This window comes from Corylus avellana, chromosome 2, assembly GCF_965113065.1.
Source record: "Corylus avellana chromosome 2, dhCorAvel1.hap1.2, whole genome shotgun sequence".
NCBI classification, from domain to species: domain Eukaryota; kingdom Viridiplantae; phylum Streptophyta; class Magnoliopsida; order Fagales; family Betulaceae; genus Corylus; species Corylus avellana.
Window position 1 is genome coordinate 9,260,922 of NC_142491.1, and position 13,545 is coordinate 9,274,466.

The following is a 13,545-nucleotide window of genomic DNA, read 5'->3' on the forward strand; positions in this document are numbered from 1 at the left end:
TCTTATTATTATTATGGATAGAGTTTTCTTTTAAATTAGGTTGAAATAATTTCTTTCAACCAAGTCTATAAAAATAATATGTGTCATGTTAACATATGAAAAGCACATGCTTTTTTAATATCAGGGACAAATTGAAATACATTTTATTAAAAACTCATGTGCATATCACTTGTTATTAAAAAAATGGACACATGTCATTTTTATAGATTTTTTTTTTTTGACATGTCCATACAAAAGGTTTCATAAGACGTGGTTTCCAGTCGATTAAACTACCCCTTGAGGACGTTATTTTTATAGACTAAGTTGAAAGAAATTTATCCAACTCAATTTGGAAAAAAACTCTATCATATTATTATCCTATTATTATTAGTATGAGAGGCTTGCAAATAAACAAAGAGAGAGATTAGAAGGGGTAGGAATGCAAAGGAAAGGAAAATCTCTTTCCCTTGAGTGTTCCATATAGTAGTTGCAAGCGGGCTCGATAGATTTGGAGGCCTAAAACATCAAATTTAATTAAAACATTTTTTTTATTTAAATATTAATTTTAATTTTTAGATTTTATTTTTATTTAAAAATTATTCTTTTCGCATTTTGAAATGAAAAATTGTTAATATATATATACTTTTTTTAAAAAAATTATTCTTCTAGCATTTTGAAATGCAAAATTATTAATTTAATTTCTAAAAATTGACTTATTTTGGGACACTCCCAAGTCCCAAACCAGATTAAAAAATAAAACCGCAAGAGTACTGTCTCCCCTGCAGCCAAACAGACCTTTACTGAGAAAGTCCCTCCCTTTTCCCTAAACATAAAAACGACAGCGGACTTCACGGTCACAGACTCACAGATTTCGCTGTCCTCTCTACTGTCCTCCCTCTTTCTCTCTCTCTGAGCTTTGTGAATGGCTTCTACGAAGGTGGGTACTCTTCTTTCTGAGTAATACATATGTATTTGTGAGTATATGGTTTGAGTGTTTGTGTGTGTGTGTTTAATTCTTTTCCAACCCTCAATTCTCTTTCTTACATGACTATTCTTTTCTGGGTGTCTGTTTATTTATATGCTTATTTGTTTTTCTTCATTTTTTTTTTCTCTTGTATAGGTTGATAACAATCGGGGTCCATTTGGATCGAAGAGGTCTCGTAATGATGGTAAGTTTAATCCAATGGGGTTTCCTTTTAATGCTTGCAGGGTCAATTTTTTAACGTGATTGTTAGTTTTTAGCTTCTTTTTGCTATTTTGGTTTCACTAATCACATAAGTTAGATGGTTAATAGGGAAACTTAGCATATGGTTGCCCTTTTGATTAGCTGTAGTCTTTGAAATTTGATGTTTTTCTATGTGGGTCATGTTTGATGACATATAATACACATAAGGGTATTTGATATTTACTTATTATTAGTTTCATTATGCTATTTTGGTTTCACTAATCACTTCAGTAGTAGATGGTTAATAGGGAAATTAACATATTTTTACCCTTTTGATTAGCTGTAGTCTTTGAATTCTATGTTTTCTTTGTGGGTCGTGTTTGACAACATATAATGCAGTATATAATTTTAAGTTTGACTCACGTTGAATGTTAAAGTCTTTGAAAATTTCGTTGTGTTGTTGTTATTAGTGTGACATATTGGATTCTCTCTCTCTCTCTGTCTCTGTGCGTGTGTGTGTGTGTGTGTAAAAGGCGTTATTTTAAGGTATTTGCTGGATAGTGTGCGAAACTCTGTTGCCAGGTTTTGCTTTGCTATAAATTATGTGTTTCTTAAAGGCAAATCATTTTGAGGAATGATGCCGGGGATGAAGAAAGTAATTGTACAAGAGTTGGACTAGAGGTTTTATTCTGATTTAGAGGATGAAATCCATCCTGGTTTGACTAAAGGTACTATACACTAGAGGTTTCATTAGTTAATTTGACATGATGTCCTAGAAGAATTGATAGGTACTCAGTAGTAGTTTACATGATTATTCTCATTTTGTAACCAGCTTTGACCAGTAACGACTTGCCAATCATAACATTAATAGCTTTATTCACATTTTGGAGCAGTTCTTTTTTACTCCTTCACAGACTCGTATGTTGAGGTTCCTTTTTTGAAATGGTTCAAATCGGACCAGTGTACTCAGTAAACATGGCCAATTCATTGTTTATAGCTTCCGTTGAGGATTAATACTGGTTTTCATTTATCTATCCCTAAACAATTGTCTGTTATTCATGTAATCAGTCTTTTCTGGTTTTTTAGTTTGTAACTATTAAACTTATCTATGCCAGGTTCTCGGAGTGATGGAGATTGGACCTGTCCCAAGTGTGGGAACGTTAACTTCGGGTTTAGAATTGTTTGCAATCGTGAAAAATGTGGTGCTCCCCGACCATCTGCCACTCCAGTAAGTTGCAGTATTCTATTTGTCTATCATTTAAAGTTCCTTCTGAAGCAACTGAAATGCCGTATTGTTTGTAGTTGCAAGTGAAAAACGAAAGTCCTGAAACTTTTAAGGGTTTGGTAGAATAGAAATTACAAATTTTAGATTGGACTTGCTTAGGTTTTAAAAAGTAGTGATGTAAGGGACAAGGGTCTGGGTTGTTTTTCGTCTGATATGTAGGTAAAAGAACACTGAGGGGCTGATGTGTACCATACAAAGACAATAGGAGTTAGTAAAATATATTTGAGTCAAATAATATGAAAAAGGTCTACCATCTTACTTAACTAAACTGATGCTTGGAATGATTTAGCTTACCAGAAAAGTAGTGAGTTGGATACATGTGCTGGGCAGGGCAAGCTCTATAAAGGAAACCCCCTTTGTAAAATCAAGATAAATTATTTTCGTAGAATGTGCTGTAAAATAATCAAAACAAGTGCTTTAGTAGAGGTGATGAAACAACCTATTGTTTAGGTAGAACTCTCTGATCTTTCTGTGGAAGAAGGTTTTCCTTTTTTATTTTTTTTCTTGAGTGCATGGAGAAGGTGTTGGTGCTAAGAAAGAAATCAACAATCATGTGAATTACCCGAAAAAGGCAGAAAGAAAAAAGATGTGAACTGTGAACTGAGTAAAAAAATTGTGAATGCTTCAGTCTGTATAATATATATGTACATATATGTGTGACCATCCCAGCTTTTGAATTAATTGGTTTTCAATAGAATGCTCCGATTAAGCTACTGGCAGCAAGTCCTGCAATACGTGGGATAGATTCTAATATCAAGAAAGAACATGATATGGGGAGGTTCAGGTTCAAGCTTACATTAGATTGGATGAGCTTTGGTTGATAAATGTATCTTCACAAATCTTTAACTTTTCAATAAAATAGAAGGATAGATTTGATATGACTTGCAGTGTTTTGACTTGTTAATTTTGTTAATAAAACAGAGGGATAGATTTTATAGGAGTTCGAGTGTTTTGATGGTCCTAACACCTCCTCCTCATCTATCACTTGCTGCCGTGTCTGTGGCTGCTGCCATTGGTTACATAACTACCTTTGGCAGGAGCCACAGCATCACCTCTTTCATGCACTGTATAACCACTTCATCTTTTGCTGTGATACTTCTGGTTATGGCTACTTTATACTGGTGCTAAGTATACACTGAAGTTTCAGTCGAGTCAGTGCAACAATTTATTCTGTGAAGAACTTATTCACAGATGCACAGTAGTTTTGTATAGTTTTACTTAGTGAATTTCAAAGCTCGATGGCAAGAGCTTATTGTTCATGCTATTGCTATAATTGCCAGATGCCAGATAGGAGTCCTTTAGTAACCTACTTTATTTTATGAAAAAATTAAGATACTTCATATAATCTTTTTATTTTTTATTTTTTATTTTTTAATTTGTAATTTATAGCTGAAATTCAATGTCATCTTACTTTTACTTTGATTACTAGTGTACTATATAATTGGTTTTTTCTGCAGCCTGCTCCATTTAGTCCTTATAACACCCCTCCTCCGTTATATTTTGGAGGCGTTGGTGCTGCTCTGCCATATGGAGTGTCTAGTAGGTATGGATACCCAGTACCACCTTCTGGAATGCGGTATGACTATGGTGCCCCTGTAAGTGCCCATGGAATGCGATATGACTATGGTGCCCCTGCAAGTGCTCATGGAATGCGGTATGACTATGGTGCCCCTGCAAGCGCTCATGGACCATATAGTCCTGTGCCTACATTTCCACCTGGAAGTTATGGAGGTACTTTTTCTCTTGTATATTCTTTTCAGAATCAGAATAAAGAAACATTTTGGTATTCATGGAAACTTAAAGAGTGGAGGAAAGATTCACTGCCATTAGATGTGTAAAGAAATGGTTAGAAACTTTCATAATAAATGTACTTAATAGAAAATTTAAGATTCAGAGGCATTGAATGCAACAGATTTGAAAAGAAAGAGGTTTATGAAGAATTGTTTTATATATAGACGAAGCTTCTATATCTAGAAATTAAGTTATCATGAGGAAATTATAAAGTGCTAGTTCAAGTATCCTAACACATGTACACGACAAATGATTTTTTCTGTAAGAATGAAAAAGAAATTTATACTGCTACAATTATTATTGGTATGGATGGAAATTGGCTTGGCTAAACTCAATCCCCAGCCACCGCCCCTAATGGTGTGGATATAGAAGTGAGCTAAATGGGGGACTAGACAGGTGTGAGATTTATCATTAAGCACTATGGTACATTATTGCATTCATGATCAGGCTCCTGCAATGACCTGGGCCAAAATACTTTTAAGTAGCAGCATAATGTGTTGATTAGGTTGAGTTTTGGCTTAGGGTAGAATCTAGGGGAAAGGTCACCTGCAGATGGAGCACTAACATATGTTTTGTGTTCGATGGCATCATGTTTTTACATTTTTGTCAAGCATGTGTAGCATTCTGTTTTATAATGAATTATTTTTAGCATGTATAGCATGCTTAGGGTAGAAATTTGTTTCATCTGAGTGTATAACTGGTAGTTTTTTAATGAATCAGGCATGGGCTATGGTTCAGGGCCTGCTCTCAATGGACATGGATTTGGCTTTCAGGGGCCTCCATGGGCAGGAGGAGTATTACCTGATAATCCTGCCTCTCGTAAACGTCGTGGAGGTATTTGCACAAATTTATCGTAACCTTTTTTTTCCGAGTTTTCATTCCTGCTGTATGTTGAACATTAATATTCATATGGGATGCTGTCAGATTCTTGTTCTGAAGATTTTTCTGTGTGATTTATTGGAAGTTGTATGCATTATTTTTGGCTTTCTTTTAGTTTTTGTTTATGTTTCTGGTCTTGCAATAATTATAGTTGGTGAGAATTTCAGTATTAATAGTCACTTTTTCCATATCCCTCCATCTCATGTCATTTTTTGATTTTTCTCATTTATTTGATAGATTTCTTTCTGTCTTAAGAACTTTGGTTAATGATAGTGCGATATACCTTGCTGGAGTTATTTATAACTTGGCCTATAAGATGCTTGATTGCATATTATATCCTGGTGTTTGCCCTGATTTTAGTCCTATTATTTTCTTATACTTTTAGATTTCTCCCAAGCATTTTAATGATATTTTCCCCAAGCATTTTAATGATATTTTCAATCACTTATGAAGAAAAAGACTTCTCCCTAGCATGAAACCCAGAATTCAATACACTCCATTTTGTGCATCTGTCTGCGGGGCTATATGCAAATAATCTTACCAAGCTGCGTCTGTTTGTACATATAGGGCCAGATGGTTTGCATGAAGGGGATTGGATTTGTCCCAAATGTGACAATGTTAACTTTGCCTTTAGAACCACTTGCAACATCAAGAAATGCGGGGCTCCCAGACCTTCTCCTGTAAGTGATTTTATGGACATTCATTTTTTATTTTCTGATGGTCACCATTGCTCTGTATGACACTGTTCAAAAAGTTGTTGTGTGTGGCTCTTAATGTTGATGGAAAGACTTTGTAGGAAGTCCACCCTAATCCCTACTCAGTTCTAGTTTGTTAATATGTGATGTGGCCCTTCATTATCCATGGGTCAAACCATGGTGATCCAACTCACAATTGCCCATCATGATAGAGAACTTCCATCACCACTGCCTTTCTAATCAAGACCAACTTTCTATCTCTACTCTCTCTTAAGTAGCTTTTTTCCCTCAAGTTTTCTGTGCCTAAAATTTATAAATTCTCTCTCTCTCTCTCTCTCTTTCTCTCTCTCTCATAGTCTTTAATAGTATTCTATAAACCATATTTATTCAATCATATATAAAACAAGAGTTAAAGGGGACAGGGACGGGGACTGGGATGGGGAAGCGGAGACTTTCCTGCACTTTAAACCCCTTGACCCATTATCATTATCAACCCATAACTGCATACTTACCATTTGGGGATGCAATCACCAGTAGGAGCTGCTCTTTGGAGCAACAGGCTTCCTCTGATTGATCACTGTGCTGATTTCACACCAATGTCCTGGATAGCAACCCACCTACTGGCATAGCAGAGGCTGTGATCGAGAGAGAGAGAACCAAGTGATATTTTACACAGAGAGAGGACAATTGCTGAGTTGGTAAATAAGTAGAAAGAAATATTTTTAGAAAGAAATGCTAGAGCATCTACTCTGGTCCTTCTACCATCATTCTACGTACTTTTTCTTTTTTTTTAAAAATCAACCATTAGGGTTATGCCTAGAAGCGTTAAGGAGACGCTCGCTAGCTGGTGGTCGGGCGGAAATTTCCATAACACTGTGGTGTGGAAGATGGTTCCTCTGTGTCTTTTATGGTGCCTTTGGAAGGAAAGGAATGCTAGATGTTTTGAAGATTTGTCGAGGAATCTAGAGGATCTAGTTCACTTCTTCTTGTACACGGTTTTCACTTGGATTACAGGTTGGCTTGCTCCCTTAGTGATCAATTTTCCTGATTTTTTTATTTTTTATTTTTTTATTTTTTTTTTTATTTTTTATGTTCTCTTCTTCTTTTTCCCCTACTTAGTCGTTCTCTTGTATACTATCTGTGTACTTGAGTTGCGCTCCTCTGCGCTCTTTAATGCATCATTACTTATATAAAAAAAAATCAACCATTAGATTTGTAGGACCCACCTAAGTGAAGGTGGATCCAATGTTTGATTTTAAAAAATGGTGGATGGAGAAGGACTAGGGTAGATGCTTTAGCATTTCTCATATTTAAATTAAGAAACTCAAAGGAGGGGGGATTTGCTGTAGTGGGCGGTAGCAAAGGACATAGATGTGATCTCTTAATTTTAAAATTAGATTGAACAAGGCCATTCACATTACTTAGCCATTTTAGATAGCAATCCAAAATGGCTAATAGAAGCCCCAAAAAGTGCTAGCATCGGCTTCTCTAAACACAACACAAAATACACTTGATCTGTAATTTAAACCCGAATGAGAGGGGGGGTTCGCTGTGGTGGGCTGTAGCAAAGGACAGATGTGATCTCTTAACTTTTAAATTAGATTGAATAAGGGCATTCACATTGGCTTAGCCATTTTAGAGAGCAGTCCAAAATGGCTAATGGAAGCCCAAAAAAAGGCCATCATCAGCTTCTCTAAACACAATGCAAAATACATTTCATCTACAGTGCCTCCCCAAATCTGGAGAGGCACTGTAGATCTCTGCAAACTTTAATCTTCTCTCCCACAATAACTTTCTTTATTCATTTCTCTCTCCCTCTCTCTTTCTACCGAGCAACCTCTCCTCTCCTCTTTCAAAAGCCTCTGCCTCTCCACTAAACCCGCCATTGCCAGACGCAATGAAATCAGTGGAGCTTGACGTACACTGTGGATGGCGTTGTATGGGAGGCACCACTGTGGCTTCACACAAACTCCTCAAAGTTTTCGAGAAAGCGAAACTGCTAGTGCATCTGAGTTGGCGAGTTAGGAGTTGACGTAGAGGAGCCATGTAGAGGTGATGGCGGCTTAGGGCTTTTGAGACTGTGAAGCGCGCTATTGTCGTCAGTGATGAGGGCAATGCGGACTCCATTGGTGTGAATGAGAGAAAATGATTAGGCGGAGGCTTTTCAAACCTTGTCTGATTATTTTGGAAATGGGCTCATGCTGAAACTGGTTTTGATGTGGGTTTTGGAGTGTGAGCTATTAGTGGTGCTTTGTGGGTTGGTATCTGGAGGTGCTTTTGGTGGATTGGAGGAAGGAGAAGTGGTGGGCTTGGTTCAAATCGGAAGAGATGCCTCCTAAAATTTTTTCTGGTTTGAGTTTCAATTTTTGATCTGAAATCTTTGTTCCTAAAGTCATTGTGTGAATGTCTGCTTGCTTATGGCTATGTCCATGTTTCTTCTCGTATAGATTTTTGTCAAACAGCTCCCTATGCTTGATCTGAAATCTTTGTTCCTGAAGTTGTGTGAATTGATGCTTTCTTTTGGCTATGCCCATGACTGTTGGAAAAAGAAATAAAGAAAGAATATTTAAATGGTACAGAAAAATAAAGATAATCGGATGTAGGGTGTATTTGAAAAGTCATTAGTTAAAATAGAAGAAGTAGCTTTGGTTCGCTATTTTAGATAGAAATTTAGAGAAGCAGATGCGAATGGCCTAATTACATTTGCTATGTAGCCCAGTACTCCAATTCATACTTATAGTCAGGGCAAAACAACCCTTATGGTGGGTCAGCAATGACTCCTTTTATATGGTTTAACGTCTGTTAGGCAGAGGCGTGATCAATGTTGGATTTTTCACTTTTAAGGTAGCTCCATGTCTAATTTAAAACAAGGGGCCAATAAGTGAATGTTTCCTGGATATGATTCATATGAATGGCCATGAAGACTTTGTGACGGTCTTGGAAGTAGCATATCATCCCTTCTTTGAGATGGACTCCTGCAGATCAGCATGCATGTCTACCAGCAAATTTTTTTTAATGATCTAGCCTGTCGTCACAGGCTGAACATGCTGTCATGCACTGCACCGATGCAGAAGGATGCTGCTTACAAGATGCCTATATAGCCAATGAACACGACTGCCTGAAAGGCTTCTGGTGCCATATCTTGAAAAATTTTGAATCATTCTTTTGTATTTAACCTCAGTGCACAATTTAGCCTTGAAACACTTTTTTTCAAACGTATCGCCATGCTATTAAGTATTTTGATTTAAGTTCTTTTCTTTCTAAGAGGTGGAATAGAATAACCCGGTTGAAGCATAATGATCATATGTCTGTAATATGTTCCATAATTGGACCCTTCTTCTACCATATGTCTGTAATATGTTCCATAATAGGTCCCTTCTTCTACCATGTCTGTAATATGTTCCATAATAGGTCCCTTCTTCTACCATGTCTGTAATATGTTCCATAGTAGGTCCCTTCTTCTACCCTTTCCCAGGAGTCGATGGCTATTCATAGCTATTACCTTGACACCAAAGAAGAGTTCAACCCAATGCTTTATTTCTATCCTAGTTGATCCCTATTCGAAATTAGAAATATATTGATTTTTACCCCCATAACCAAATATGATAACATTTTCTTTTTTTGGGTCGGCTTTTGGAAAGTGGCATTCTCTTTGAAGGTATACGATTTCCCCTGTAAACCGTAATTTTCTTTTACAAAAGTGACACTGTCTATGAGGACAATTTAAAGTTAGTCTAATAATATTTTCGGTTTTATCATGCAGTTGAGTTTGCATTGACATGTCATGCACATGATGGGTTTTTCATGCTTAATAGCTCATTACATTTTATTAAGTTTGTTTCTTCCCCATTTCTCTGCAGGGCCCAAACCAATCAAACACTGGTGCCCCTGAAGGCAGCTGGACTTGTGTCAAATGTGGCAATCTCAATTATCCCTTTCGAACTGTTTGCAACCGTAAGGATTGTGGAAATGAGAAGCCAGCCTCTGGCAAGTAGATCATTCCCTATTGTGCATGGATGGCTTAAATCCACCAATCCTGTGTCTACTAGAAAATCATTATTTTTGCATTAGAGAATGAGAAAACAAAACCTTGTTTATAAAAGAGAAAGAAGATCAATCTTCATTTATATTAAGAAATTTCTTTTTGTTTCCTTTTTCCTCTCATTAGCCAGCTTAACAACTTGTAATTTTATTTTTATTTATATTTTATCTGGGCAACTTCTGTAATCAATGCCTGGTAATCTGCACCATTTGTCTCTCTATCATGAAGTAAATTTTTTTGTAGGTGGTCAATGGGTAAGTGCTTTTGCATAGGCAATATGCTATCAAAATTATGCAGAAGCATATCTTTTTTAGATTGATGCATAGATTTCCTTCTTCATGAACTCTATGAGGCTGATGCAAAAGGCTTCAAGTCACAAGGCTGTTGTTATGAAATAGCTTAAATCATTGTTTTTTCTTGAGAAATCTTTTAGAGAGAAAAGGCCTGCGATGAGTTCTCTCCCATAGTAGCCATCACACACCAAGTATTAAGTTGGACTAGCTGGGTGCTTATATTTTCTAATATCCACTTTGCATTTCATGTCATTATTATGGATAGAGTGATCTTTGTGCTGTAAATTATGAATTCTTAGCAAAGTATATGATGCTAGGAGTTGTTGCCAGCATGGCTATATATATATATATATATATATATATATATATAATGATAATTAGTACAAGGACTTGTATATATATACAAGTCCTTGTACTGCCTCTCTGGAGGCCGATGATAATGAGGTTTGTAAAGATGGCTTAGTACGGCATAGCTGTCCTATGAACTATGTATTTTGCATAGTAGTTTAAAGGGGAAAAAACTAAGCTAAAGCAAGGAAATCCTTCCAATTTTTTAAATGAAAAAAAGGGTATCCTTCCACTTGTAAGTATTATATTTGATGGGATGTCCTTGGCTGTCATAGTGGATGAAATGCAATCATATTGACATTGACATTCACTCAACATCTCAATGTACTTGGACATATGCCTCATTCTGTTTATTTAATTTTGGACTTGAATAGAAAAAAAAAAAAAAAAATTGAACTTTGTTTTGGTTAGGCAAATTCTTTATCTTATCTTTCAGAATCAGCAAGATGTAAAAATAAGAATACCAAAAAAGGAAAGTAATCACAAACACAAAGACGTGGTTCACCATTAAGGGCTACATCTATAAAGTTTATATCTATATAAACCCCTAAAATCATAAGCGACTATAAATACAATCTCCAACTAGATCAAAACACTGGAATGGGTTAAAAAAATTTTTATAAAAAATTTCATTTAAACTATATTGCTTCCAACGTCGAACTGGGTCGGGTGAAAACTGGGTCAAATACAAACCAGACTTTATGTAACCTAACACTTATCCTTGATAGAAGTAAGATTAAGATTTGAACTTATGGTATACCTCAATTCTATCTTTCTCATTTACTATCTAAGTCAGATTTTATGAGCATCTTCAAATTTGGCATGAAAATGTTTGTGTTTCTTTATTCCAATATAATTTTATCACTATCAATCCATTTCATGTCCATATTCATGTGTGAATTTAGGATGTGATCCTAAATTAGAGGGTTGTCACCCCAACTTGCTTTCTTGTTTTTGGATCACTTACATGATCAAGCTGAAACCAATTAGAGTTTGTTTTACTCCAACATACAGAGATTGTTGCATTGGACAAACATGGATTCTGGGTGTTTTGGAAATTATGCTTTTGAGTTAGATAGAAAGTCAACTCCTTTAATGGGGTTCGTGACACTCCCGTTAATCGCTCTCTAGTTGGGCCTTGAAGTTTTTTCAGATGTAATCTTTTAATTTTACTTGCTAATATTTGCTTTTATGTTACCGTTTGCTTGTACAAGTCCATGTTACTTTTAGGCCATTTATTTTGGGAGATTACTTATAAATCCTTTGTGTACTACATATGTACTAACTACTTAACTACAAAGTCTTTTTAAAAAAAAAAAAAAAAATCAAAAATCAAAAATCAAATTAAAATTCCAGTTCAATTCCCTTGCTTGTGTGCCCATGCCACTTGTCATTGATCAAAGTAGCCAACCTATACTATAAGTCTATACATCCAGATGTCACCAAAGGGACAAAGAAAAAGCAGATTACCATAATAATAATAATAATAATAAATAAAATCTGAGGTGCACATGAAACAATCAACAGGAACTTTCTTTGTAGAGATGTTGACGGCGACAGCTTCTGTTTTGTAGTAGTCTTATATGGTTTAAATTTCTTTTTCCAACCATTCTTTGAACCTCTTCCTTCTAGTTAAAAGGAAAGTAACAAAAATAAATAAATAAATAAATAACACAAAACAAAAACAAGAACACCACTTAGTATTCCATGCATGAACAATGTTTCCTACTTATACATATATAATGGTAGATCTCACATAAAATTCATGGTGGAATCCAATCGAATGGATGCATTATTAATGCAAATGTGCTATGTCAAAATTAAAAAGAAAAAAAAAAATCCGGAAAGCAAAATGAGTGATCCTTACGTGAAATCATTACTTATTTTAAACGGATAAACCGATTAAAAGCAATAAATTAATCTTTTAACGTTTCCTTCACTTGTTGCCTCGCAAAACCATACAATAGGTGAACAATTTTAATTGAGATGTGAAGTAAATTACGGAGACCAAATTTGAGCCGAAGACCTTTGTTTTGATATGATGTAAAAGTATCAATTATCTTATAAAAGATTAAGCTGATAAAAATAGTGAATTTAAATAAATATTTTAACGCCCTGAGATTTCCAAAAAAGATTGATATGTATGTAAAGACCTTTTGAAAAATCTAAAAGAAAATCTGATTTTTCTTCCCAAACAATCCTAAAATTTGGTTCTAAATTTGAAAAAAATAAAAAATAAATAAATAAGGTTTTTTCTAAAGAGTAACGCTACATAATTATATTTTTATTCCACAAATCCACAATTATCTCATAGTGTGCTGATATAACGGTCACAATTCAACCCCTCGGTGACCCACTCTCTCCTCAGTTTTCTTTTCTTTGGGATAAGGACTTTGAAGAAAATGTCGAGGTCTCGATTTAGAAAGGAAAACCATTTCTTGTTGCCATGGACATGCACTTTGCATTTCTTGGTCAATGAAGATTGAACGACCACCCCAACCCGGTGCAATTGGAGGTGGTCGTGGCCATCCCTAATGACTCCAATGGTGGTCGCACCACCCTCATAGTTCTGCTAGGATGATTAGGCACTTATAGAATGTTTATTCCTAAAAATAGTGTCCAATTAAATTTTATATATATATATATATATATATATATATATATATATATATATATTTCGCACGCACAATAGGAATAGTACTCATTCTATCTCGCAATGTGAATTTGCCAGATTCTTAAAATGAGAGGAGACATTGTCTTGTAATAGGCTATAGTTTGGTCTCCACCTCCTAAGTAAAAAATCCAGATTCTTAACACTCAAATGCACTAAGATTGGTTGATTTATTTATTTATTTTTGTTGTATAATTGGAGGACTTAGAAAAAAAAAAAAAAAATTAACAAAGAAACAAAAGCATTTCTTGTCTTTTCTCCACTTATTATGTGTGCTGTACGGATGAACGTTGGTTCCAAGGATCTCCACGGAGGAAAAGTTAACTACCATTTGAAAATTCTGTGTTGTGAGTGAGCTTGGGTTATTACAGCCCAAACGGCTGAAGCTGGCGGCCGG

At 35.4% G+C, this 13,545-nt stretch overlaps 1 protein-coding gene across 1 annotated transcript; it reads left to right on the forward strand.

Annotated features, from left to right (window-relative positions):
- The first annotated feature begins 792 nt into the window (after positions 1–792).
- On the forward strand, positions 793–10,149 carry LOC132187699 (ranBP2-type zinc finger protein At1g67325). Its single transcript, XM_059602099.2, has 7 exons — positions 793–916; positions 1,100–1,148; positions 2,260–2,372; positions 3,887–4,160; positions 4,941–5,054; positions 5,667–5,779; positions 9,655–10,149. The coding sequence occupies exons 1-7, from the start codon at positions 902–904 to the stop codon at positions 9,787–9,789; spliced, it is 813 nt and encodes a 270-aa protein (XP_059458082.2). The 5' UTR covers positions 793–901; the 3' UTR covers positions 9,790–10,149.
- The last annotated feature ends 3,396 nt before the right edge of the window (positions 10,150–13,545 follow it).